The following is a 25,084-nucleotide window of genomic DNA, read 5'->3' on the forward strand; positions in this document are numbered from 1 at the left end:
AAGCCATATGACAGAGCTATCCAGGAGGAACGAAAGACATGTAAATAAAACCAAGGAAGACAATGGCTCTGCCTTTTGCTGACATCCAGATACTTAGTGACAATGATCATGCACTGACAAAAAACACAACACAAGCCCACCCAGTCACTGACAATGAAAAACAATGGGAGCAGCACAAACAGATCTCAGTGGCGAACAGAACAAGGCAAAAGGAAATGTCCTGAGAACACAAGATCGTGGGATCAGAAAGCCACTGAAGTTCAGAGGCAGCAGTTACTGACAGTCAAGGAAAGGTAGAATATTCTTCTTGCGTGGCAGGGAGACCAGGTTTTCTGTGCTGATCTCCATGCCACACAATTTTATTTGCTTTATTAATTAGCTGCATTGGCTTTTGGATAACTTTTTTACATTTGCAATTTGGCTTTTTTTTGTTTATTTACACTTAAATGGCAAGATATACAAGTCACCACTGGAGGCAATGGATACTGCCCTCACATTTGACAGATAAATGAAAGCTTTTGTACCCATGACCCGAGTCATGTGAGTGAGACCAGAAAATAAAGATCAGACGCTTGTGAGCCCTCCTGTGTGTCATATTCTTATCATGCAGGGAAAGTATGTTACATGCCATGAAAGGGTAAAGCAACAGGTGTCCACACGACCCCTATTTCTGTGCAAATTGGACATAGCCAAATCTAGCCTCCTAAATTTACATCAGCATTACTGAGTGCATAACTGGGTTCCAGGATTTAGCTCATAAAAAGCCTCTCAATTCAGTCACCTTTAACATAAAAATAAAAAAGAAACCACAAAGTGTGTGCAAAATTAGGGAACTAACAACTTCTGTGAGTAGTTAGAAATGGTCAGAAAGAAAATATTGACTCTAATGGAGTTTCATCCATTAAACTATGGAAAGGAGCCTTTATGCGTTAGATTCATTTTCCTGACTCTCTTTAAAAAGAAAAACTGTAACATACATCTGTGACCTAGCAACAATATGGTTTGAAATAGTTTCCAGATCATTGAACTGTGCAATACCTTCAAAAATGGGATGACAAAAGGTCGCAGTGGGAAGTTAGTAGCTTCTTGCAGTTTGGAATGAAATTCTTCAATTGTCAAAGTAGAATTCTGTAGAAGGAAAAAAAATTCTGTCTTGGTGACATAAACAATGAAAACACTTAACAAGAGAAATATTCTGTACAAAAATTTTGCTTAATACCCACGTTCCTCCTAATGCAATATAAGAAAATTATGCATGTTACATAGTAAGTAAATGTACTCATCTAAAAATATAGATGTAACTACATCTGAACACAGTTTCACTGCAGTGGGAGTGAATCATTTTACAAACAATCCATTTATTAGGTATATAAAGAGCAGCACTGAACTCTCAGATATTCATTGTTCATGGCTTGAAGCAAGGGCTTGAGCATCCAGAGTGCCAAGCATTTCTTATATGGTGATAAACACCCTCATTTCCCCTGGATTTCAAAGAATTAAGGGTGCTTGTTGTTCAAACAGAATTTGCCTAATCCACATAGATTAGGAGGCACCACGGCAGTACAAACACAATTGTTAAATTTAAAATGCTGCCCACTATATTTTAATTCTCAGTAGAGGATTGGGAAGTAACAGAGCATATTAACATATGTATTATAGGTGTATATAATTCACTTTTTAAAGACACTTATTCCTCATCCGTTGGCAAATACATCTCAAAATTACTAAATCACATCCAGGATTATATCGTACACTAGACAACCATACTCCGCAGAATTATTTACTACTTACATTCACTTGTACCTGTGCACACCCAAGCAAGGCAATTCAGAGTAAAGGGAAAATCACAAAGTTGTCACTGAAGGCATAATTTGAGGACAATGGGCTGCACAGGTCTAACTGAATAAGCAGTTATTCTGTTATAGGGGTGAGGTTTAAGAAGGAAAGGTCCCAGCTAGATTCCCAGAGCCCAGATGGTGTTTGGCAAGTTAGAAAACAGTGCTACTTATAAACAGAGGAGCACATCTGATAAGGAAATCATTGAGAAACAATAACATGGAATCCCACAAAGCCACCCTTAGGGTTCCATTTTTCAAAGCAGAATCACATAAGTAAGCCTAAAATTGAAGCCGTAGTTACTAAGAATGGAGAACTATCACCTTCAAGCACACATTCACCTGATGCTCATTACATTTTACAGACTTTGACTCCACTGTTGTTGCCAGTTACCTCAGCCCATGCAAGACAATTTCCCTGGCACACAGCTAATCCTACATTTGCACAGAAGTCAATGGGAGTTTTGGGTATGCAACTAAATGCAGAGTAGAGATCCTTGCAAGTCATGGAAGCATAACATTTAAGTTACACTGTCTAAGGTGCACTTTTAGTTCATAGTTGTTGTTGGTTTGTTTATTTGTCATGGTACTGACCAGATTTTTTTAGTATTGTACAAAAACATATAGAAGTGTGACATCTGTGGCTTGATAATCAGCGGTGGTAGCACTCGTAGCTCCAGATGAATTCAGTGGCAACTCAAGTGGTAACAACTGGAAATCAGACCACGAATTTTATTTTCTAGTATATCCACACCCTGGTGAATGAGCTATATAGATGTACATGGGGGGCAACATTGTCAGTGGCAATAACAAGAAACTTGGGTTCAATTTCTAGTGGTGTCACAGAATGGCAAGTGATTATGGGCAAGTCATTTAACCTCTCCACATTTAGTTTCTCTGTCTTTAAACTGGGAAAGTTATTCAAAATGTACAGATGAACAGCATTGTAAAAAGTATTATTTCTACATATCAGGAATTCCATACAAATACCATAATAAATAACATGATATACAACGGCAATACACTGGCTTAGCATGTTAAATCCCTCTTGCAGTTGGCCTAAGTGACTACAGATCTACGCTGGACAGGTCTACGTGAGAAAAGGTTATAAGAATACCAGCAAATCCTCCTACTGTACATTAAGTTTATATTAGCAAAAATGGTTTTGCTTGTAAAATAGGGGTTCTACTGTACTAACTGACATTATTCCTGGCTGGCATAATGTCAGCATGACTGGCTCTGTTCCACCTAATTGAAGATTGAGGCGATCATAAAAATAAAAAAGTTAATAAAATTAAGCATCTCAATATTACTGTAGGCATGGTACATACGTTGCAGTATGGTGTAATGCACTGCCTTCTCCTCTTCTTGTCTTTCAAACCATGGCAAAGCAATTTCCAATACACTGAACACATGCTGACTTTTTCCTTCATCGACAGCACTTTTGTTATGCAATTTTTTCATCATTGGAAAAAATGGTTTGTATAACTGGCCATTCATAAGACTGGTGTTCATAAAATCGAGCTTCTATTACAGGGGTTCTCAAACTTCATTGCCCCGCGACCTCCTCCTGACAACAAAAATGACTACACGACCCCAGGAGGAACCGAACTCTGAGCCCAACCAAGCCCCACCGCCCCGGGCGGGGGAGGGCCAAAGCCAAAGCCTGAGCCCCACCGCCCCTGGTAGGGGAAAGAAGGGGGCAAAGCCGAAGCCAAAAGGCTTCAGCCCCAGGCAGGGATCCTGTAACCTGAGCCCCACTGCCCAGGGCTTGGGCTTTAGCTCCAGGCCCCAGCAAGTCTTAGCCAACCCACAGTTTGAGAATCCCTGTTTTATTATATAGCTTATACAAATTTCTATGCAAAATAAGCTATACTGTCAAAAGCATTTTTATACCGGTATAACTGCTCTACATACGTTTTTTTGCCAGTAAAGACATGTTTTATTTATTCATTTATTTTAAATCACACCCCTAACTGAAATTACTATACTGGCAAAAGTTTCTAATGGAGACCTGGGCTGAAACAGACTACTACTTACTGACAGCTAGTGGATTTACTTCTATTGGCTCTAATGGCAGGGTGCAGGGAGGCAGGTTCTCCTGGTCCCAAGTTCCATACTCCCAGAATAACCACAGTGCATGCATGCATCAACTGTTCATTACACAACTACTGATAAATCTTCCCATTTTTAAAGTTAAAACCTACTATGAACAAAAAAGAGATAATAGTCACTGTTATTTGCTTACCACAAGTCCTAGCACAAGGGTACGTACTCTCTCCCCAATCTCTGGTGAAATGTCATTGCCAAACTGCTGTAAGGTTGTAAGAAATCTCTTCAGTTTGCTGAGTTGCCTTGCTCCACAAGCTGGTGGTAACTGCTGATTAGCCAGAGAGGATGAAGAGGAAGATGATGGCCCATTGCTAAAGCCATTAGGTGGAGATGGAGCTCCATTTAATGCTGTTGGTGAATGGCTAGTGCCATTGGTTACTGGTTAGAAAAAAATGGAAAGAAAGAACATTTATAAGCTTAACATTTTCTGTGTTTCACCTCAAAATTGATTGCATAACTGTGAACATATGAAGTAGGTGATATTTTGACTCCATTAGTATAATTAAAGATAATTAGTCTTTTGATAGAATGACTCTCCACAGTTCATGTACCTTGCACAGAAGCTGGCAATAAATGGTGTATGAATCTGGACAGCACTAGCTCCCATATGCACACATGCCAGACACCTGAACTGTTTTCAGATTAGAACAAACATCATTTGGAGGACAGTCTTTTGTCATAGGCTTATATTAGTGTAAAAATTTTTAAAAAATAAACTGCTCTGGAAAGAGTGCACACATATTTAGTGGAGGCTAAATTTATCGGAACATTTTTTATCATATTTTGTACACACACCCGACAGCTGTGTTTATAAAAACAGGACTTTCAAGTTTTAACCTTATGCCACCCAATTAGAAGGCTATTTTCTCTCACACATATTTTGTAGCCACTAACATACAGAAAGATGGATTTGTATAAAAAGGTACAACTGGTGCAATGTTCACTGTGAATTTATTGTTAAGATTGAAGGCTTGTAGCCAAGTCTCTGGACTGGGCCTTGGGAATAGAGATGGATTTTTTTTCCTGGCTCTACCTCAGACTTCCCACATGGTCTTAGACTCAGGCTGCAAATACATCTGCAGGTCCAGGACACTCAGCAGCGCTACACCCACACCCAGGGAGAAAGGGCAGCCACCCACCAGCGCCACCCTGCTCATGTACTGCTCCAGGATTCCCGGCTGCTGCCCTCTCTGCCTCCCTCTCAGGCTCTTCCTTCCTGTTCAGGAAAGCAAACTGACCCGCCCTAAATGCAAATTGGGAAAGTGCAATCATGTTTTTCAATGCCTTCCAGGTGGCTAATCCCAGGCCACCAGTTGAGCAGGGTGCCATGCCTATCAGTTAAACAGCGCTGCGGAGGCTGCAGGTGAACTCAGGTGAATTGCAGCAGCAGTGCATGAGCATCTGTGAGCAGCGCCAGGTGGCGTGACCATGTATTATTGCAGGCCAGAGCCTACACAGATAGCCACAATGCACGCAAGACAATGGCAGATGGGGGGTGAGCAGGATGCAGGGCAAAAGTTAAAGAGCCGAGAATCACCGCTGCTGCTACCCAGGGCACAGGAGGATCAGAGCGAGGGTGGGGGGGTGACACCACTGCCAATCCCAGATGGACGAGGACTACTCACCACGGCGCTGCCTGCTCCCAGGAGAACGGAGGAGGAGCAGGGGGGGGGGCAACCGGGAGGAGGTGGGAGCTGGGAGGGAAACCGAGTGTGGCTCCTGGGATGGGGAAGAAGAGCAGATCAGAGGAGGCAGGCACCCAGGAGCTCTTCAGCCAGCCCTGGAGCAGCAGGGCCAGGAGGCAGGAGAGAGGAGCGGGCAGAAGGACAAGCAGCAGCGGTGGAAATGTTTCTGGGTTTGGAGAGTTATGGGGGGATGCATGGCATGCATGGGGTGGGAATGCATGGATGTGTATCTGTACGATGTAGATCTCTTTGCTGCTATCTCAGCAAAAGTCTCATCCAGAGCTGGTAGCTCCAAAACAGGCTTATGCAGGCGTTTACAGGCAGACCAGGTGGTTACGTGCAGGAGCCACTGTGTCCTTCGCCCAGTGACGGTGACAGGCCCGCCACCTCGACAGGCAGGGACCATTTCATCGCCGTGGCCAGCACATTGCTTCCAAAGAGCCCTCCCCGCTGTTCCCTAGTGACCGTGAGTAGGAGAACATCTTCCAGGATTAAGTCCTGTGAAAATGTTGGGAGGACTCTTCTTGTTGCTGTGAAGAGAGACTAAGATCAAGAGATAAGCAGATAAGATCACCCCCTGCCACTGCAGATTCAAACAACCACCCTAGCTCTCCAGATCCTCTCCCTCACTCCTCACTCACCAGATAACCTGTGGCTTACATTGTGTTTTCCTTTGTGCAATTTTTGCTTTGTGATAAAGAGTGAGAAGAACAAGCTGCAATGTCATCCTCAGTGTAACAGTGTCTCAGTGTGTTAAATTGGATGTTGAATGTTCAGTGTGTGTGATTGACTTGACTGGACAGACCTTCAGCAGACTGCAACAATGTTCAACATCCAATGAGCACAATTCAAAAGAAAAGAAAAGAAAAGAGAGAGAAACACAAAGAGAAGCACTCTTTCAGAGGAGAAAAGAGAGGAAAGAAAAGAAAGAAAGAGAGAGAAGAGTGGAAAGAGAGAAGCAGCAGGAAAAGAAGAGAAAAGCTGAAGAGGAAAGCGAGCAGCTGCTGCTAAGAGAGTCAGCGCTGTGCAGAGAAAAGATGCAATGCTAGCAGAGCCCGCCCCACCCCCCCGTGCGCCTCCGCCCCTTGTGCCCCCCCACTGTGTCACCACACCACCCCCCACCAGCCCACCACAACCACCACCAGCCCACCTGCTGCCTCACCACCAGCACCACCACCCTTTCCCACCCCACCCACCCACCACCCACCATTTCAACCCCCATCACCATGCAGTATACCAACACTGAAGTGCAGGATTCATTAACAAACCAGCAAACCTGGCATAAGGCAACTTGTACACAAACAGTGTCTACACCCCACACTTAAACCTTGTTTGTCTGTGTTTGTGTGTCTGTCTGTCTGTCATTGTTTTTTTTCTTTTTCAAAAAAACTTCTTTTGTTGAAAAATTATAGTTATTATGATAGCAGAGTGCAGAGACACTTTAGCAGTAAAGAAGAAAAGCAAATCAAATCATATTTATATATAATAGAATAAGCAAATAAAATAAGCAATTAACAACCATGCAAGCAAAGCATATTACTACTGGCTTTTCCCTGTCAATCAACTCTACTCAGCCTTAATCTCTTCCTATCAAGGCCCTGTGGCCTCTCTCTGCCCCCTGCTCTCTGGCTGTGCATATCTGCTCTCTGGCCTCCCATACTCGTGGTCCACCTCTCACTAGATGTTTCACCCTTCCAATATTACCCTTCCTATTCTCATAGCTTGCTTGGTGGGGGATGCTTCCTCAACTCTAGCTCCCAGCTTCTCATTCCAAGTCAGCTCTTGACAGCTCCACCAGGATGCTCCACAGCGCCTCCACAGTCATTCTGCACCCTTCTGCACCTGGTTGCTGCTGTCAGCTCCTCCTGTATATCCTTTCATCCCAATAGGTCGCAGTAGGTGGATACATCTCTTCCCTGGTGGCACAGGGGTCTCACACATCCTGGCAGGTGATCTTCCTGTCTCCATCTCTCCCTGCCCTCATGCCTCAGGAAATGCTGCCTCTTCCTGCCTTCGCCACTGCCACCATCATTGCCCAGATGTATCAACCTCAGAGGCCAGCCAGCCTAAATGTCATAAAAAATGCCACCATGGAGAGACGCATTGAGAACCATCCGATTAATATGATTGATGCACGCCAAACCAGCCAGTGCAGCCAATGCGAATATATCTACCATCTATCGCCCCTCCACAGTTAGGGAAACCCATTTGTGCAAGCCATTCACATGTCCTCTACACCTCCTTCTGCGGTCTTTCTTAGCAGGGATGCGATCTGATGCCTTGCAAACTTGCACCAAAACGATTCCCACGCTCGACTTTCCCACACCAAACTGGTCTGTAGCCTGTCTGGATTGCCCTGCTTTTGATTCTGCCAGATGCCAAATTCCACCCGCTTTCAGGGCAGTCAGGTGGGCAATCTTGCTTGTGTTTTGCGCGCGTCAGCACAGTCCCACACACACATGAAAGTGGCTTTTCTTATTCGAAAGTTCTGCAGCCACTGCTCCCATCGCCCACCCAGACTTCCGATCACCATGTGTGCCTCTCCCGAGTGCCCAAGCGCGCAGCTCAACGCAGTTTTTTTCGGGTGGCCGCAGCACACTCGGTGTGTCACGCCTGCAGTGAGTCAAATATTGATATCAATCCATATTCTCCTCATCGCTTGGAGCTCGCTGAAGGAAAAGCTCGATTGCCATAGGTTGTGCTGGTGGTGACACTCATCAGAGTGACATCAGCTCACAGAAATCCATTGCCAAGAACATACAGATCGCAGAGAGTACACAGTAACAGAAAGACATGGCGCACCGCCGCGCCATGTGATGCCGGAATGAATGTGGATGTGAAGCAGGCGCTGGCAAACAGGAGGGCGGAATGACCGCACGCTTCCTCTTCCTTCCTTCCCCGCCAAAATCAAGCGCCCCCAAAACAACGAGGTGTTCGAGGAGTTCTGTGCCCCACAATGCACCTCTGCACCTCCTCTACAGCGCTGCTGAAGTGGGTGTGGCCACACAGCAGCAGCTAGCGTGTGGTGTGGCTCCAGCACAGCGCTGCCCCCACACAGCTATGCATGCAGCGCTGTAACTCCCAGCGCTGCAACTTGTAAGTGTAGCCAAGCCCTTAGACTCAGCCTCTTCACGTCTCAGTTCTCCTTCTATAAAACAGGTCGGACAGTACTTCCCTACTTCACAATGCTGTTGTGTGGAACATATTAAATGATTGTGAAGTGTTCTGATTTTTTAGTAATGGGGGCCATGTAAGAACCTTAGACAAATATTTTCATATCATTATTAATGATAAAATAAGAGGCTAGAACTCACACATATTTAAGAGAGAAGGGGCACCTGCTTTAGTGTTGCTATGTTAGCCTGTCTAGTTTTGAAATTCTTGTTCTCATTCTCCAGAAATGTACCAAATTAAGGCCATCTTTTCCCCCATACAGCCCTACTCGAAAACAGTTATCCTAGCAGAGGGTAACTGCTGTGGGTTTCCTACTTTAATAGCCAAAGCAGCAGACGATGAGTTTTGGGGCAAGGGATGCTCCACATATTTTAGGGCAGATGGGCCCCAACTGGGATACCCTACCTTCTTGTGCAGATTACACTAGCATTTAAGCAACAGCCCTTAACAAAAGTTAGTGCAGAACAGCTGTGCCCTGGAGGAGCACAAGAGACTGTACCTGCCAGAGCACAGTCTCTGGTGAACCTGTTCCTCACACACAGGAGTGAACAATATATTCCATCTAATGTGGTGGAACCAGGGCCATCCTTAGGCATACGCAGCATACGCGGCTGTGTAGGGCACCCGAAAATTTGGGGCACCCCCGTGTCTTAGTGTGCACCCTCCCACCTCTTCCTATCCCTGTTCTGACCCTTGCAGACTCCCACCACAGCTGGCTGCTGCAGCTTGGTGAGTCTTCCTATGGAGGGGATTTAGTACTTAAAAGTAAAAAAACCTTCCAGCCTGCCAGACCTATTAGCACAACATTGAAACTGTTAAAGAGCCATTCAAGTGGTAATGAAACCATTTAACAGGCATTTGCCAACCCCCAGATATATACTGTCAGTTTCTGAATTTACTGACAAAAACAGTTGTACATTACTGTAATATTTACTCAGAACATGTTAGTCTACAGGATCTTAGTTTAAAATTTGCTTAAAAATATTTCATTAGTGTGTTGCTGAAGATTATAAAATCACATATCTAAAAAATACATGCATAGATTTTTATATGCACAAGCTGAGTATTCATCTTTAGTCTTAAATGCTTAGATCTTCAGACATAGTTTTTTAAATAAATCCTTTAAAAGACCATCCTCATCTAAAATACACATTAGGTCAATTTACCTCTGTAGTGTAGACCAGCCCTTAGTAACAGCGAGTTATCCTCTCGCATAGCCATCCCTATTTCTTGATCACAGCTCTTCTTTCACCCATATTGAACGCTGCCAACTCTCACTAAATTTCAGCAAATTTACCACAATTCTGTGGCATTTTCAAAGTGATTTCTGTCCAAGCGGTAGATATGGCAGCAGTTCCATTTTGAGAACGCTAGATTCTTAGATTCCAAGGCCACTGTTTTCATAGATTGACTTCCTGTATAACACAGGCCATAGTATTTCCCCCAAATAATTCTTAGCCTTTAGAAAAACATCCATTCTTGATTTAAAAATTGTCAGTGATGGAAAATCCATCCAATGGTTAATTACTCTCACTGTTAAAAATGTATGCCTTATTTCCAATCAAAATTTGTCTAGCTCCAACTTCTAGCCATTGGATTGTATTTTACCTTTTTCTGCTAGACTGAAGAGCCAATTATTAAATATTTATTCCCAAGGTGATATTTATAGACTGTAATCAAGTCACCCTTTAATATTTTTTTGATAAGCTAAATAGATCAAGCTCTTTGAGTCTATCACTATAAGGCAGGTTTTCTAATCCTTGAATCATTCTTGTGGCTCTTCTCTGAGCCCTCTCCAATTTATCAACATCCTTCTTGAATTGTGGACACCAGAACCAGACACAATATTCCAGAAGCAGTCGTACCAGAGCCAAATATAGATGTAAGATAACCTCTCTATTATTATGCAAAATTCCCCCGTTTATGCATCCCAAGATCATATTAGCTCTTTAGCCACAGCATCACTGGGAGCTCATGTTCAGTTGACTATCCACTACAACCCCCAAATCTTTTTCAGTCACTGCTTCTCTGGATAGAGTCTCCCATCCTGTAAATATGGCCTATATTCTTTGTTCCTAGATGTATACATTTACATTCACTCATATTAAAATGCATAGTTTGCTTGTGCTCAGTTTACCAACTGATCCAGATTGCTCTGTATTAGTGACTTGTACTCTTCATTTTTACCACTCCCCCAATTTTTGTGTCATCTGCAAACTTTATTAGTGATGATTTTATGATTTCTTCCAGGTCACTGATAAAAATGTTAAATAGTGTAGATCAAGAACCGATCCCAGTGAGACTTTGCTGGAAACACACCAGCTCCATGAGAATGCCCTGTTTACAATTATTTTTCAAGACCAATCAGTTAGCCAGTTTTCAATCCATGCAATGTGTGCCATGTTCACTTTATGTGGTTCTAGTTTTTTAATCAAAATGTAATGTGGCACCAAGTTACTAGAGAACACGGCTCCTAGGTTGGGTGGCTGCTGCAGAGCTTCAGCATAAGAACCTAAGAATGGCCATACTGGGTCAGACCAAAGGTCCATCTAGCCCAGTATCCTGTCTTCTGACAGTGGCCAGTGCCAGGTGCCCCAGAGGGAATGAACAGAACAGGTTACCATCAAGAGATCCATCCCCTGTCACCCACTCCCCGTTTCTGGCAAACAGAGACTAGTGACACCATCCCTGCCCATCCTGGCTAACAGCTATTGATGGCTATTAGCCATTATGGACACAACTCCAGTGTGTGTGCTGAGTAGGGGAAGCAGTATCCAAACCAGGCAAAAGCAGAGAGGAGCTGGCTTAGGGAATCCCCATTCAGCAGCCATGGCATCTTCAACCCATGCTCCTCTTAATGCTGCATTGGGGTGGGTATCTGAATTAATATAGTACATTAAATACAGTAAAGATTGTGAGGCACTCAGATACTATGGTGATGGAAGCCATATAAGTACCTAAGATAATGTAAGTGAGGATTTGGAAAGGATGGGAGTGTGTCACACTCTCCAGCAGGACACTGACCAGATGTCCTCTGCCTCCTCACTCACTGCTCTAGGCTCTATATTGAGTCCAAACAGGAGGGGACAAGGGGCAGTGGACCAAGGAGAATGACTTAGAAGGCCCAGAAAAGCAGGGAGCATAGAACCTGGGGAAGGGGCAGGAGAACAAGGCAAATATTGTGTTCAGAGGAGGCAGTAGATAGGGACTGTCTGGGAAGCCTGAGAAAGTGTCCACAGGGAACAGGAAGCAGTAGAAGAGGCCCTACCTGTGTGTGTACATTTTCCATCTGGAAACACACACACACACACACACACACACACACACACACACACACACGGTAAGGACTAAGGATGGCACTTTCTGAAAATAATTAAACAACAAAAAAGGAAGAAATACACAATAAATAAGTAACATAAATAAACAAAACTTTTGTTTTAAATCTTATCCCAGTCCCATGATGGTCAAATTTGTAGGCTGGCAAAAGTCTGTGTTGTTGACAAAACAGAATTTAATTTTTGCAAATGTCAATAAAACCGTGAACAAGTTAGTGATTCTTCTTCTGTAAACACCAACTGGCCCAGAAATGGATACACTCGGGCTGCGGACATTCACATATTATTGGGAAACAAACACTAGAACAGTACTGAAACTTGGCACTGTTATAGGCACATGCCAGATCACTTGAAGATTAAAAAGCTTTAAAGTTAGAGGTAGGTTTGATATCAACAGCATGAGGAAAACAAAGGAATCCCCTAAAATCCATTGGTTCACATAGATTCTAGACTAATCCAACAAACACAAATTCTACAAAGTCTACAGATATTGTGCCCTCTTCTTGTTATTGATAATAAAGAGTTTTATAGCATCCATAATTGTGCTTGGCATTTCACACAAGATACAAGTCACAGCTCTGATGAACTTACAATTTAATATTGCAATCCTGCAACAACTTAAAGAACATACAAATCTTTAAGTACATGAGTAATCTCTGAGCCTACTCATATGCTTAAAGTTAAGCAATTTTATAAGTCTTTGCAGGATCAGTGCCTATGAGTGAAATTTATGCCTGTGCAGAGGGCTAGTACAAATATTATTCACCATTTAAGTCACATGTAAATACTCCAAATAGGACTCCCCTGGAATTTAAGAGGTACCGAGGCCTTGCACTGGCCTTCTGCACAGGGGTAAATTGCATGTCCTAAATGGTGTACCTGACAGACAAGGAGGGGGCAAAGGACAAGAGCTGCAGAAATAACATGGTGCTGTTACAATGTGGCTCACAAGTATTTATATTAAAAAATGTCAACACACTCTTATTTTTATATTATAACAATGCAGTGTAAGAGACAAAAATATTTATTTTTAGAAATGGGGGAAAGAAAATAGAGTGTTTCATGAATAATGACCCAGATAGCAGACCAGATTCTGATCTCAGTTACACCAATATAAATGCAGAGTAACTCCACTGATGTCAATGCAGATTTTTTACATTTATATCAGGTCAATAGAAACTGGAATCTGTGATTGAGGTAAGTCAAATAGTCACAGGCTAAGGACTTCCAGATTCAATGTGACTGGTTTGAGATAAATAGATATTTCAGCATCTTTAGAAAACACAGTTCCAGAATGATGTTAATGTAATTTCTGATTAATGTTTATTAATTTATTCTCAGGAAGAAGGAGAGGGGAAAGGGCATTTATCTTTGAATATCTTTGTCTTTCCCCCTCAAAAATACAATAATACCACTGCATTTATCCAAAAGGGAATGCAATTTCATCACACCACAACAGTAAAGCTGAGGAGAAAGTCTCCATGCTTCTTTTATCAGGAATGATATCATTGGAGCAACAGTGCTGGGGAAGACTATTCTTTCACTGTGCACCCGAACCACCAATAAATTAGGACACCTCTGAATTGACTGGCTTCACAGATTAAAAAGTACTAATCTGTAATGTTCTTAGTTTTGCGTAATGACTTTATTGCAGTATAGTGAATTGCTGTTCTAGTCATGTCATATAGGGTTCCCTTCACATAACTTGATTTCTTACATACAGGAAGAATCAAAATCACACATGCAAAAGAATATGGAACAAAGCAAGAAAATAAGTCTAATTACACGTTGTGGGTGTGAATGAACTGGTTCTTGGAGCTCCTTGGGTAGTGGGAGGAGGTGGCATTGTTGGAGGCGTCAGCCTGGATTGCGTCTTCACATCCACGGGTGAGTCTGGCATTGTGGAATGCTTCTCAGTGCGATCTGTAACATAACACATGAACACACTATTTTATTTCTCCAAATACATCAGTTCTGAATAAAAAGCTTAACCATGAACTAAGCAGCTTCAGCAGCTTCTGCAGAAGATAAACATATTTATCTACTTCAGCTTGCTTTTTCAAGATTACATCGTTGAAACGTAACACAGATAGGACCTCATTTATAAACAGGGTTGTATTATCTTGTGTTTTTATTTCTAGCATGCGCAGATGCTACCCCCAAAACAGTATTGGAGCTGCAGTAATGCCACTTCACTTGAAGGAGTCAGGAACTCTGGAAGAACAAAAACCTGAAGCGCTTTTGTACAGGTGAGATATTGGCCATAGCCAGTGCTCTTCATGACTGGTTTTCCCTGAAGCACCTGTTGCGTTCTTCATCTTTTGTCTTTGTAAGTATAACGGATATCAGGGTTAATACTGCCTGTCTCCTGCCCAGGTTTACCAGTCCACCTCCTGGTTCTTTTTTAAATCAACAAGAAATAAATACCATATGCCATACAACACAATGTATCTTTGGCAGACACAGGACTCGTGCATTTATACTAGTTTATTATTAATATAAAAAACACTGTCAGCTGTTTCAACTTATACCTTTAACATCAAGGACAACTGCAGGCATCCTCCAATTTTGGGAAATTTAAAGAAGCAAGAGGAAAAAGGACTTGACAATTCTCCTGATGCAAGATATTTGCCACTGAAACTACAAGATTTAACTCTGTTTTACCAGCTTTTACACCTAAATTCAAGAGATATATTTGAAAAAAAAAAGAAAATCTTAAAATCTGTGTATCAAGAATGGGCAAAACAAAGCAACACACCATTTACCTATTTAAGGCCACATTGTGATTGCCTTACTCACATCAGCAGTTCATTGAGACTCCTGGTGTAAGTAAGATGATCACATTTAGCCTTTAGTGGTCATTAGCTACTAATGTAACTTTTCCAAAGTTATTCCCCATGAAAAACAATTGCAAAAATATTTGTTCTTGAGAAGATGAGACCTTCAAACTGTCGATAAAAACAGATACAAGACATACACAAATATGTACGTAACATTATATACATACATTATATTATACATAACATGCACATATGTGTATTCAAGAGGGATTCCAGTAATATATTTTTCAATAGAAATATTTTAAAGGACCCTCAGAAATAATTTATAAAGAACAGGTAATACCAAAGAATGTTGTGATCCCAATCCCTTACTACTAAGAAACTACAGAAATACGACATGGCCACATATTCTGCAAAGTTTTGCAGTTGCAGAAGCTATATTCAACGTTTTCTTTCTCTTTTTGAAAAAGACCAGTTTCTATAAAGAGAGTTAAGTTAGTTTTTTTCAGACTTTGGAAATAAAAAACCCTAAGAATGAGAAGCTAGAACCATATGAATGGAAGGGAATATACTTTGTAATCATAGCAGTAAAGAATCTGCAGTGTTGATCTAAGGTCAATAATCACAGTAATGTAGTAAACAGTGTCCAAAAAGACTGGCTGACATTCTAAGGCATCTACACATCCAGGTGAAGTGTGGTAACTCAAATAATGGGAGCAATTACGTTTTCCATACAAATCTCTCTCTGTATTGCTATGCTGAAACATTTATTATAATAATAATAATAATAATAATAGGAGACATACCAATCTCCTAGAACTGGAAGGGACCTTGAAAGGTCATTGAGTCCAGCCCCCTGCCTTCACTAGCAGGACCAATTTTTGGCCCAGATCCCTAAGTGGCCCCCTCAAAGATTGAACTCACAACCCTGGGTTTAGCAGACCAATGTTCAAACCACTGAGCTATCCCTCCCCCATTTAAACCAACAACTGCAACAAATTATTTATTTAAAATAAAGAACTTTGGCAATTAGCCTCAAAATGTTAATTACTTCCTTAATAGTTTAATTCATCTCACACTCACCTCAACCAACCTCAGCAACAAGGGAATAAATCGCTTTCAACTCATGTTGCAGCTGAGGGAAAGAGGCACAGCAGTGAGTAGAGGCCCTCCTAAATAAAGGCAAATATTTCTGCCATGCCAAGAAAGGAGAGAGAAAGGGAGGTTTGCCAGAGCTGGCTGGGAGATAACAGTGGGAACTGCTGGTCCATCTGGTTTTCATTCTGCTAACACTCACATTGAACTGTTAGAGAAGGCAGTCCAGGTACACAGATTTGAAGCATGTGGAAGCACAGACACAGCCAGGGAGAAGATGGAGGTGGGTGGAGGAAAGAGAGAGAGAAGTCAAAACTCCACTAGCAGTCTGCTGTTCACACTGAGCAGGCACATTCTATATCCTCCAGTTAAACTGTTGATAACTAAAAGCAATTCTGCTATCATGAACAATCACAACTTCTTCCTTCCTCCCTGCAAGTCCACTTAGCTTTTGATCTGGCCTGAATTTTGGAACAATCCCTACTCAGAGGGGAAATGAGCACATTTAAGAAGCAGACTAGAATGGGTTTATATTTTGCTATTTAAATGGACCGTGTAGTTGCACTAGTGTCTTGTTTTTGTGCTCGTTTCAGATTTTCAATATATTATAACCTGTTCATGTAACAATCCAGGATTTCTTTTTAAATGAATTTTATTCACTAACTTATTATGTCCTTAAGCACGTAGGTTTATCTTTAATTACAGTATTAAATATAACCATTGTTACCCAGAAATGCATTAGCACCACCTCCTGTTAGGGTGATCACCTTTTCAAAAGGCAAAAGGGGGACACATGCAGGAGCCCCACTGCTCTCTGTGGCCCCAGCTCTGCCCCCTCCTCCCCTGAGCCCCTACCCCTGCTTCTCCTCATCCCCCCAAGGCTCTGCACCCTGTCCAGGCTGGAAGCCAGAGCCAGGCCATGGTAAGGACTGCCCAGGGAGCCTGGGCTGCTGTGGGAAGCCCTGGACCCTCCACCTGCCCTGGGCAGTGTGTGTGGGGGAAATGGCGAGAGCAATCCCCAGCCCATGTCCCCATCCCCTGGGGCAGGCCACCCAGGGCAGGAGGGGGTCCAGGATTCCCCACAGCAGGGCCTTGGAGGGAAGAGGAGGAGCAGGGGGCAGGGTCTTGTGATGAGGGGGGCTAAGGCCCACCTCAGCCCCCACCCCACACCATGAAAAGGCTGGTGCCACCCCTGAGCCTCAGGCAGATGTGGAGTGCGCTGCTGGGAATCTGGGTCAAATGCTCCTTCCGGAGTCATTGGGGAGTGGGACTTGAACTCTGCATTTTGGGACTGTCCCGCCCAAATCTAATAATGCCACACCTGGCAGACTCGAGGCTGCATGCTCTCCTGAAAAGGGTCGGGTTTGCAGTGCCAGAAAGGAAACATAGGGCTGGTCTACACTGGGGGGGGTATCGATCTAAGATACGCAACTTCAGCTATGTGAATAGCGTAGCTGAAGTCGAAGTATCTTAGATCAATTTACCTTGGGTCCTCACGGCACGGGATCGATGTCCGCAGCTCCCCGTGTCGACTCCACTACCGCCGTTCGCTCCAGTGGAGTTCCGGAGTCGACAGGAGCGCATTCAGGGATCGATATATCGCGTTTAGATGAGACGCGATATATCGATCCCCGAAAAATCGCTACCCGCCGATACGGCGGGTAGTCTGGACATACCCATAGACTGCAAAGCTTGCTCTTCTGTCTGGAAGGCACAGAACAGCCACACAGATATTGAGCCATCCCAGGAGGATGGCCTTCTCCTCTGTACTTGTGTTGGGGACCTCTCAGGGGCCCAGAAGACAGGATACTGGGCTAAATGGACCTTTGGTCTGACCCAGTATGGCCGTTCTTATGTTCTCATGTTCCTCCTCCGGCACAAAAGCTCCTCCTGCTGCTGCCACCATTAACTCCGCACCCTTTCCCTGAGCTGTAGATTCCCAGACATGTGCGTACAGCTTACTCACCCACAAGCTTGCAGAGCCCTGACTACTCTGATTTCAAACACAGGGGCTCCTCAAAGAAGATAAAGGAGTAGAGGGGTGGAGAAGAATGCTGAAGTGTCACTGCTTATACACACTATTACAAATTCTTGTGATTCTAATTGTGATCCTTGCAATATTTGTTGTTTTTTTTTAAGCCCCAGATTCTGGAGTCATGTGATTATTACATGAGAATCTTTTCTTTTCTTTTTTAAAATGAAAATTGAAACTGTGTTCACCCTCACAGTTGCAAAGAAAAGCCTAAAAATGTGAACCCTAAAAGACTCAAAAATCTAAAGACAAATAAAAAGGAGCCAACATTTATTATTGTTAAAATCTCATGTTTTGGGGGCTCATGTTTTTTGGATGTTTGGGGTTTATAATACTGCCCATACAGTCTTCACACAAGTCCCATGCGGAATTTTTCCTCTTTGTACATATAAAGGGGAGGGAGAGCATCCGCTTCAAAGCCTAAAGAGGAGGTAGGGTTGCCAGGCATCCGGTTTTCGACTGGAATGCCTGGTCGAAAAGGGACCCTGGCGGCTCTGGTCGGCACCACTGACCAGGCCGTTTAAAGTCCAGTTGGCAGTTCTGCGGGTCTAAAGCAGGCTAGTCCCTACCTGTCCTGGCTCCGTGCTGCACCCCGGAAGCGGCCAGCGTGCACTGCCCCCGCCCTGAGCACCGGCTCCGCACTCCCAATGGCCAGGAACCGCAGCTAATGGGAGCTGGGAGGGGGGAGGTGTGTGTGTGGGTGAGAGCAGCACGCAGTGTCTTCTGCCTCACCCCACCCCACCCCCCCCAGCTAGGAGCCGGACCTGCTGGCCGCTTCCAGGGTGCAGCGTGGAGCCAGGACAGGCAGGGAGCTTGCCTTACCCTTGCTGCGCCGCTGACCGGGAGCCGCTTGAGTTAAGCCTGAGCCCCAACTCCCTACCCCAACCCTGAGTCCCCCCTCCCAGAGCCCCCTCCTGCACCCGTAACCCCTCATCCCCAGCCCCACCCGAGAGCCCGCACCCCCAGCCTAGAGCTCATACCCTCTCCTGCACCCAAACCCACTCTCCCAGTCTAGTGAAAGTGAGTGAGGGTGGGGGAGAGTAAGCCACCAAGGAAGGGGGAATGTAGTGGGTGGAGGGGGACCTCAGGGCAGGGGCAGGGCCTTGGGGAAGAGGCAGAGCTAGGGTGTTCGGTTTTGTGCAATTAGAAATTTGGCAACCATAAGAGGAAGACATATTCACATATATGTTGGTTTACAGGGATTCATGTGCATTTGCTCCATTTTCATTACAAGTGGGCTCACATGCCTTGAGTTTCACTTGGAATTCAAAAGAACTTTAAAAAAAAAAAAACCAACAAAACCCTAGTGAAAACTGTGGAATTCCATGTGTTTCACATGGTTTTGATGCAATAGCATAAAACTAAAAGCCATGTCTGCAAACCTTAATTCATATACACCTTGGGTGAGTTTTGAATTTGTAATTAAACCAGGTGAGTTTTGAACAGCTTCAGGCCCACGATGAAAGCTTCAAACAGCCCATATGTTCACCATCTCTCAAAACCTCACACATAATTTAAGAGTACAGTTCGAATGGATAGTGAGAACAGCCTATTTCAGGTGTAAGCATTTCTACTTCAGAATACTAATAAGCAGCCAAAGCTCTGGAATGGTTAGCCTAGTCCTAACCAAATGGGTCTTAAGCCCAGAGATCCTCCAAACTACAAGAAAAAGGAGACCATCTGCAATTCATTCTGTATTGTTCATTGCAATCAATTCAGGATGGAGATAGATGGTGAAATAATGGGCCAGTCCTAATCCATACACACAAGCCTCTGGAGCAATGACAGATTTAGGATAAATTCAGAAAGTATGTTTCAAGTATGCAGGGATCTATTGCATTTGTTTTGGATTATATTTAAAAAAACATTTTGAAATATACATTCTTGAATTTCTTTTACAGCAAAGAGCTAAGAGCTGTGATTTAACCACAGAAACTTTTTGCTCCATTTTAAATTAAAGAATGCTGTAAAACCAACTTTAAATTATGATGTTTCTTTGGTGGATTTTTTGGTTCAAGTAACTACACTGTTCTTGTCATACATTCAATTTTTAAAATGGGAACTATTTTTACCACTGTTTTTAGCTGTTAAATGAATGTTGATATTTACTATAAGTGTAACCAGCCTTATAAAGTAAATATGGGGGGAAAAACACAAAGAAAAATCCCCCCAAAACCTAAAACGTGCATGAGAGAGGAAGGGGGAAAGAGATGTACATGTACTCAAATAGATTTACTTCACTTCCTCTATCCTAAATGATTTAGTCCATTTTTAAAACAAGGCAGTCTTTCATATATGGCAAAATTTCAGCATAAATGGCAGGCTTCCAAGTCTAATGCATCAAGGAAGGCTGATCTATGGAACAAAATATGGAATATATAAATATTTTACTGATACCATTTCAATAGCCAATTCAATGTCAAGCATTTCTAGAAGTGGTATGTTTTCAATTTCCTTTTTTAAATGAAAAAACGTATGGTATAATACGCTGTGGCATTTATTTTACTTTTAGTTAGAGCAAACAGTTCCAGATGTACATTCAGGCATGAAAGATTCTTAAAAGACACTCCATATCGATTTTACCTAGTATTCCTGTGCCAACCCACAAAAAAATTGGTGTTAAAGGTTGCTGAATTAAACCAGTTTAAATTTCTACTGTCTAGTTTCCTTTACAACTTACCCTGAAAACTAGCAAAAAGGAATGTAAAAAGCCCCATGCATGTAACAGAATAGAAAAATAAGTTGATCCAGATATATAAATTGAGCTCAAATCCATCTAAAGGATTTTGTACTGGTGACCATCACCGTAGCATCCATACTAATATTACTGTCAAATACACTATCATGATGGTTTTGAGATTGGATAGCACATTAATGACATACAAAACAAGGGAATGGGTCATAACAGTGATGAACTGAGAGAGGAAAGCCCAATTAAGTCCAGTGAAAAGTAATAATTATTTAGCAGTTACATAGCACTTTTTACCCATACATCTAGCACTTTGCAAAGGTGGGTAAGTCTCGTTCTCACCATTTTAATTACAGACAGGTAAGCTAAGAAACACAGAAGACAGTTTGACTTGTCTAAGGTCACACATAGGAAGTGTTGCTGGTACTGAGAAGAGAACCCAGGACTCCTGACCACCAGACCCATCCTTTATCAACTACACTACAATGAAAGGAAGAAGAGGAAAGAATGTTTTAAATCAGTCCCTAGGAACTATATGAAGGTAGCTGTTCTAGTGAGAGAGAGATTTGCTTGAGTGTTAAAGGAAACAAGTAAGCAATGCAAGAAGGCCGTTCCTCCCTTCCCCACACGCACTATTTTTGGGAAATACTGGAAATCTCTCTGTGCAGCCGCAGAACATGATGCACAGTCAGCAGCACTGCAGCTTCTCCCTCCATAAAGTACTGCCAACGTGCCTCAAACTTGTTTGAGAGAAACAGTGAGTGCAGTCCAGTCTTCATTCCCACTCATTTCTTGGCTTCTCTACTGAGGCTGCAAAAAGGGATTCCAACGATCATGAAGGTTTTTGTGCTGTGAACAAATGTCCTGAAACCCTCACCTTACTCACTCAGTCTACAGAACTAATCAGACATCCATAATTTTCTGAATCAGTCTCGACTGGATTCAAAATAGTGACCTAGAGGTGGTGAAGGAATCTGAATCCCATTACAAATTCTGTGGCCAGAAGAAACCCCTCAAAAAGGATCTCAAAGTAGTAGTATTAAAGGTAAATCAAACTTTTAGGCACTATCCTTCATCTGAAGAATAGTATGCTCTCCTAATGGATATATATCTGAGGAATAGGTATGCACACAAGACAACAGAGATGGAAGATATCAACTGGGCTTGCAAGATGACATAACAATTGATGGCATCTTCAGTGTGATGTGCATGAAGCTTTTAAACACCAACAAATATAGCCAATTTTCCGTAGTGCAATACAACAGCTTTGTGACAATCTTATCTCATTCTTTTCCAGCTCAAATAGTTGAGCCCTTAATCATCTTCTCCACATCATCAGCTATTCTTGGAAATAAATGGAAGTGCATCCATTCTATCCATTTCTGCCCAGTTCTTTCATCTTCTGCATATAAACTATGCTCCTGAGATTGCCCTGAAATTATCACAGACACCAAGTTATCAGACTATTTCTTTAGCACATCTAAAACAAGGCAATGAAAATAATGTATCCAACACTCTGTCACATGAATTAACAAGGGTGTTTGTGATATTATCCCCTAACTCGAAGCTACAAGGTTTGTGGATTATATGTGCCAGGCAAATGCCAGCATATGCTTTGGAAAACTAGACTGTCACTCATTACCATGACAACCAACGATGCAGGTATGAAGCACACCTTTTAGTTTGGATTCTGGGACTCGTGTCTGTGCAAATGGGCATGGGATGAATATTCTTAAGGAATTGAGAGGTGTCTCACCCCTCACCCAGTGAAGAGACGAAAAGGCTGTTCAGGATTATGGGTTGCATCGAAGGTAAAATGATCCAGTTGTTCTAAATCTAAAGTTGAGATAACTTTGCTCTGACAAATTATTTGAATGCAAACTCCCCAAAGAAACACACTTAGCATATGATTATATTTAGAGAAGTGTTTGTTTTATGTTTTATTTATTTTAAGTGTTGTTTTGCTAAAGCTTTGAAAACTTTGAAAACTCAGTTAATTTTTAGTCCCTTTTGGACTGCAAATACTGAACCCACAATATTATCAGATTTATACATTTCCTGATATAGCTTCTCTTCCTTTGTCTTGTGGTTTCTGTTGTTAAAGTCCAAAACAATAATTGGCTTGGGGAGGGTGTAGTCTAAACCCAGATTAACCATCAACAAAACATTCTACTAAATATTTCAGTGGGAACTTAAGAAGATAACCTTTCACCCTAGGAGAGGTCTACAAGAAAGTAAGGGTCAAAATGAGGCACCGGCTTTAGTTCTTATTAAACCTTCTAAATATAAAATCCACAAATTCCCTTGTCGAGGCTGACTGCATAGCAGTTGGACCGTATTGAAAGCGATGACAATACATATTCATTTTAAATACCCAGTGATCTTGGCAGTTAAACATTATAAAAATTCCTATCAATATATGAGTATGCAACTAAGAAAATTAATAAGCAAAATGTTCTCCCAAATCTGTACTCTAAATGCTATTATCCTAATCCTCCACTATGTTTCCTGAGTCTTTTCCTACCTTTTTTTTTTTTTGCTGAGAAGGCAACACACCAGAACTATATGGAGTAAAGAGACTCATGGGAGCAGAGGAGTGGAATCTTCAACCCTACACCCACCCTGCAGCAGCTAACACAGAGGTGCTCACTCCCCAGCGACTTTTACAAATTATGGAGAGGGGAAGCACATATGATAATTCCTTCAGATTGGTGAACAATCCCGCCTTGCCCTTTACTCCTGTGAACAGAGCCATTGGAGCATCTGGGTTTGTGGCTTTGAAAGGGCTCTCCACTTCACAGTATTTCACTTGCTTTTTGCTCCTTGGTCCACCTGGTAGAGGTAGTAATGGTGGAGGATCTGTCCTCAGAGGGTTCACTTATAGCAACGGTTTTCAACTGGAGGTCTGCAATCCCCCAGCCCTTTCAGGGTGTTGTGAGATCCTGCAGCTGAAACCCAGAGCCAGAGCCCTGGCACCTCCTGCCGCAGGGCTGAAATCCTAAATCGCTGCGGGGCTGAAACCCCCGAGCCCCGGCGCCTGCCGTCACAGGGCTGAAACCCCCGAGCCCCGGCGCCCGCCATCACGGGGCTGAAACCCCCGAGCCCCGGCGCCCGCCGTCACAGGGCTGAAACCCCCGAGCCCCGGCGCCCGTCGTCACAGGGCTGAAACCCCCGAGCCCCGGCGCCTGCAGTCACAGGGCTGAAACCCCCGAGCCCCGGCGCCTGCAGTCACAGGGCTGAAACCCCCGAGCCCCGGCGCCTGCAGTCACAGGGCTGAAACCCCCGAGCCCCGGCGCCTGCAGTCACAGGGCTGAAACCCCCGAGCCCCGGCGCCTGCAGTCACAGGGCTGAAACCCCCGAGCCCCGGCGCCTGCAGTCACAGGGCTGAAACCCCCGAGCCCCGGCGCCCGCCATCACGGGGCTGAAACCCCCGAGCCCCGGCGCCCGCCGTCACAGGGCTGAAACCCCCGAGCCCCGGCGCCCGCCGTCACAGGGCTGAAACCCCCGAGCCCCTGCACCTGCAGTCACAGGGCTGAAACCCCCGAGCCCCGGCGCCCGCCGTCACAGGGCTGAAACCCCCGAGCCCCGGCGCCTGCCGTCACAGGGCTGAAACCCCCGAGCCCCGGCATCCATTGTCACAGGGCTGAAACCCCCGAGCCCCGGCGCCTGCAGTCACAGGGCTGAAACCCCCGAGCCCCGGCGCCCGCCGTCACAGGGCTGAAACCCCCGAGCCCCGGCGCCCGCCGTCACAGGGCTGAAACCCCCGAGCCCCGGCGCCCGCCGTCACAGGGCTGAAACCCCCGAGCCCCTGCACCTGCAGTCACAGGGCTGAAACCCCGAGCCCAGCGCCCGCCGTCACAGGGCTGAAACCCCGAGCCCAGCGCCTGCAGTCACAGGGCTGAAACCCCCGAGCCCCGGCATCCATTGTCACAGGGCTGAAACCCCCGAGCCCCGGCGCCTGCAGTCACAGGGCTGAAACCCCCGAGCCCCGGCGCCTGCAGTCACAGGGCTGAAACCCCCGAGCCCCGGCGCCTGCAGTCACAGGGCTGAAACCCCTGAGCCCCGGCGCCTGCAGTCACAGAGCTGAAACCCCCGAGCCCCGGCGCCCATCATCACAGGGCTGAAACCCTCGAGCCCCAGCGCCCGCCGTCACAGGGCTGAAACCCCCGAGCCCCGGCGCCCGCCATCACAGGGCTGAAACCCCCGAGCCCTGGCGCCCATCATCACAGGGCTGAAACCCCCGAGCCCCTGCACCTGCAGTCAGAGGGCTGAAACCCCCGAGCCCCGGCGCCCGCCGTCACAGGGCTGAAACCCCCGAGCCCCGGCGCCCGCCGTCACAGGACTGAA

The 25,084-nt window shown here is 44.3% G+C and overlaps 1 protein-coding gene across 13 annotated transcripts in view; it reads right to left on the reverse strand.

Annotated features, from left to right (window-relative positions):
- Window positions 1–25,084, reverse strand: part of RUNX1T1 (RUNX1 partner transcriptional co-repressor 1) — a 146,320-nt gene that overhangs the window by 55,673 nt on the left and 65,563 nt on the right. For 12 of the 13 annotated variants that reach the window (XM_039524688.1, XM_039524685.1, XM_039524679.1 and 9 more), the window contains 3 exons: window positions 13,927–14,064; window positions 4,084–4,325; window positions 1,039–1,128 (listed from right to left, as the gene is read on the reverse strand). In XM_039524688.1, coding sequence (XP_039380622.1) covers window positions 1,039–1,128; window positions 4,084–4,325; window positions 13,927–14,041 — 447 coding nt within the window. In that variant the 5' untranslated portion in view covers window positions 14,042–14,064. Of the gene's footprint in view, window positions 1–1,038; window positions 1,129–4,083; window positions 4,326–13,926; window positions 14,065–16,004; window positions 16,069–25,084 lie in introns of those variants that run through there. The other variant, XM_039524687.1, reaches the window with a different exon arrangement.

The sequence above is a fragment of the Mauremys reevesii genome, linkage group 2, assembly GCF_016161935.1.
Source record: "Mauremys reevesii isolate NIE-2019 linkage group 2, ASM1616193v1, whole genome shotgun sequence".
Lineage (NCBI taxonomy): Eukaryota > Metazoa > Chordata > Testudines > Geoemydidae > Mauremys > Mauremys reevesii.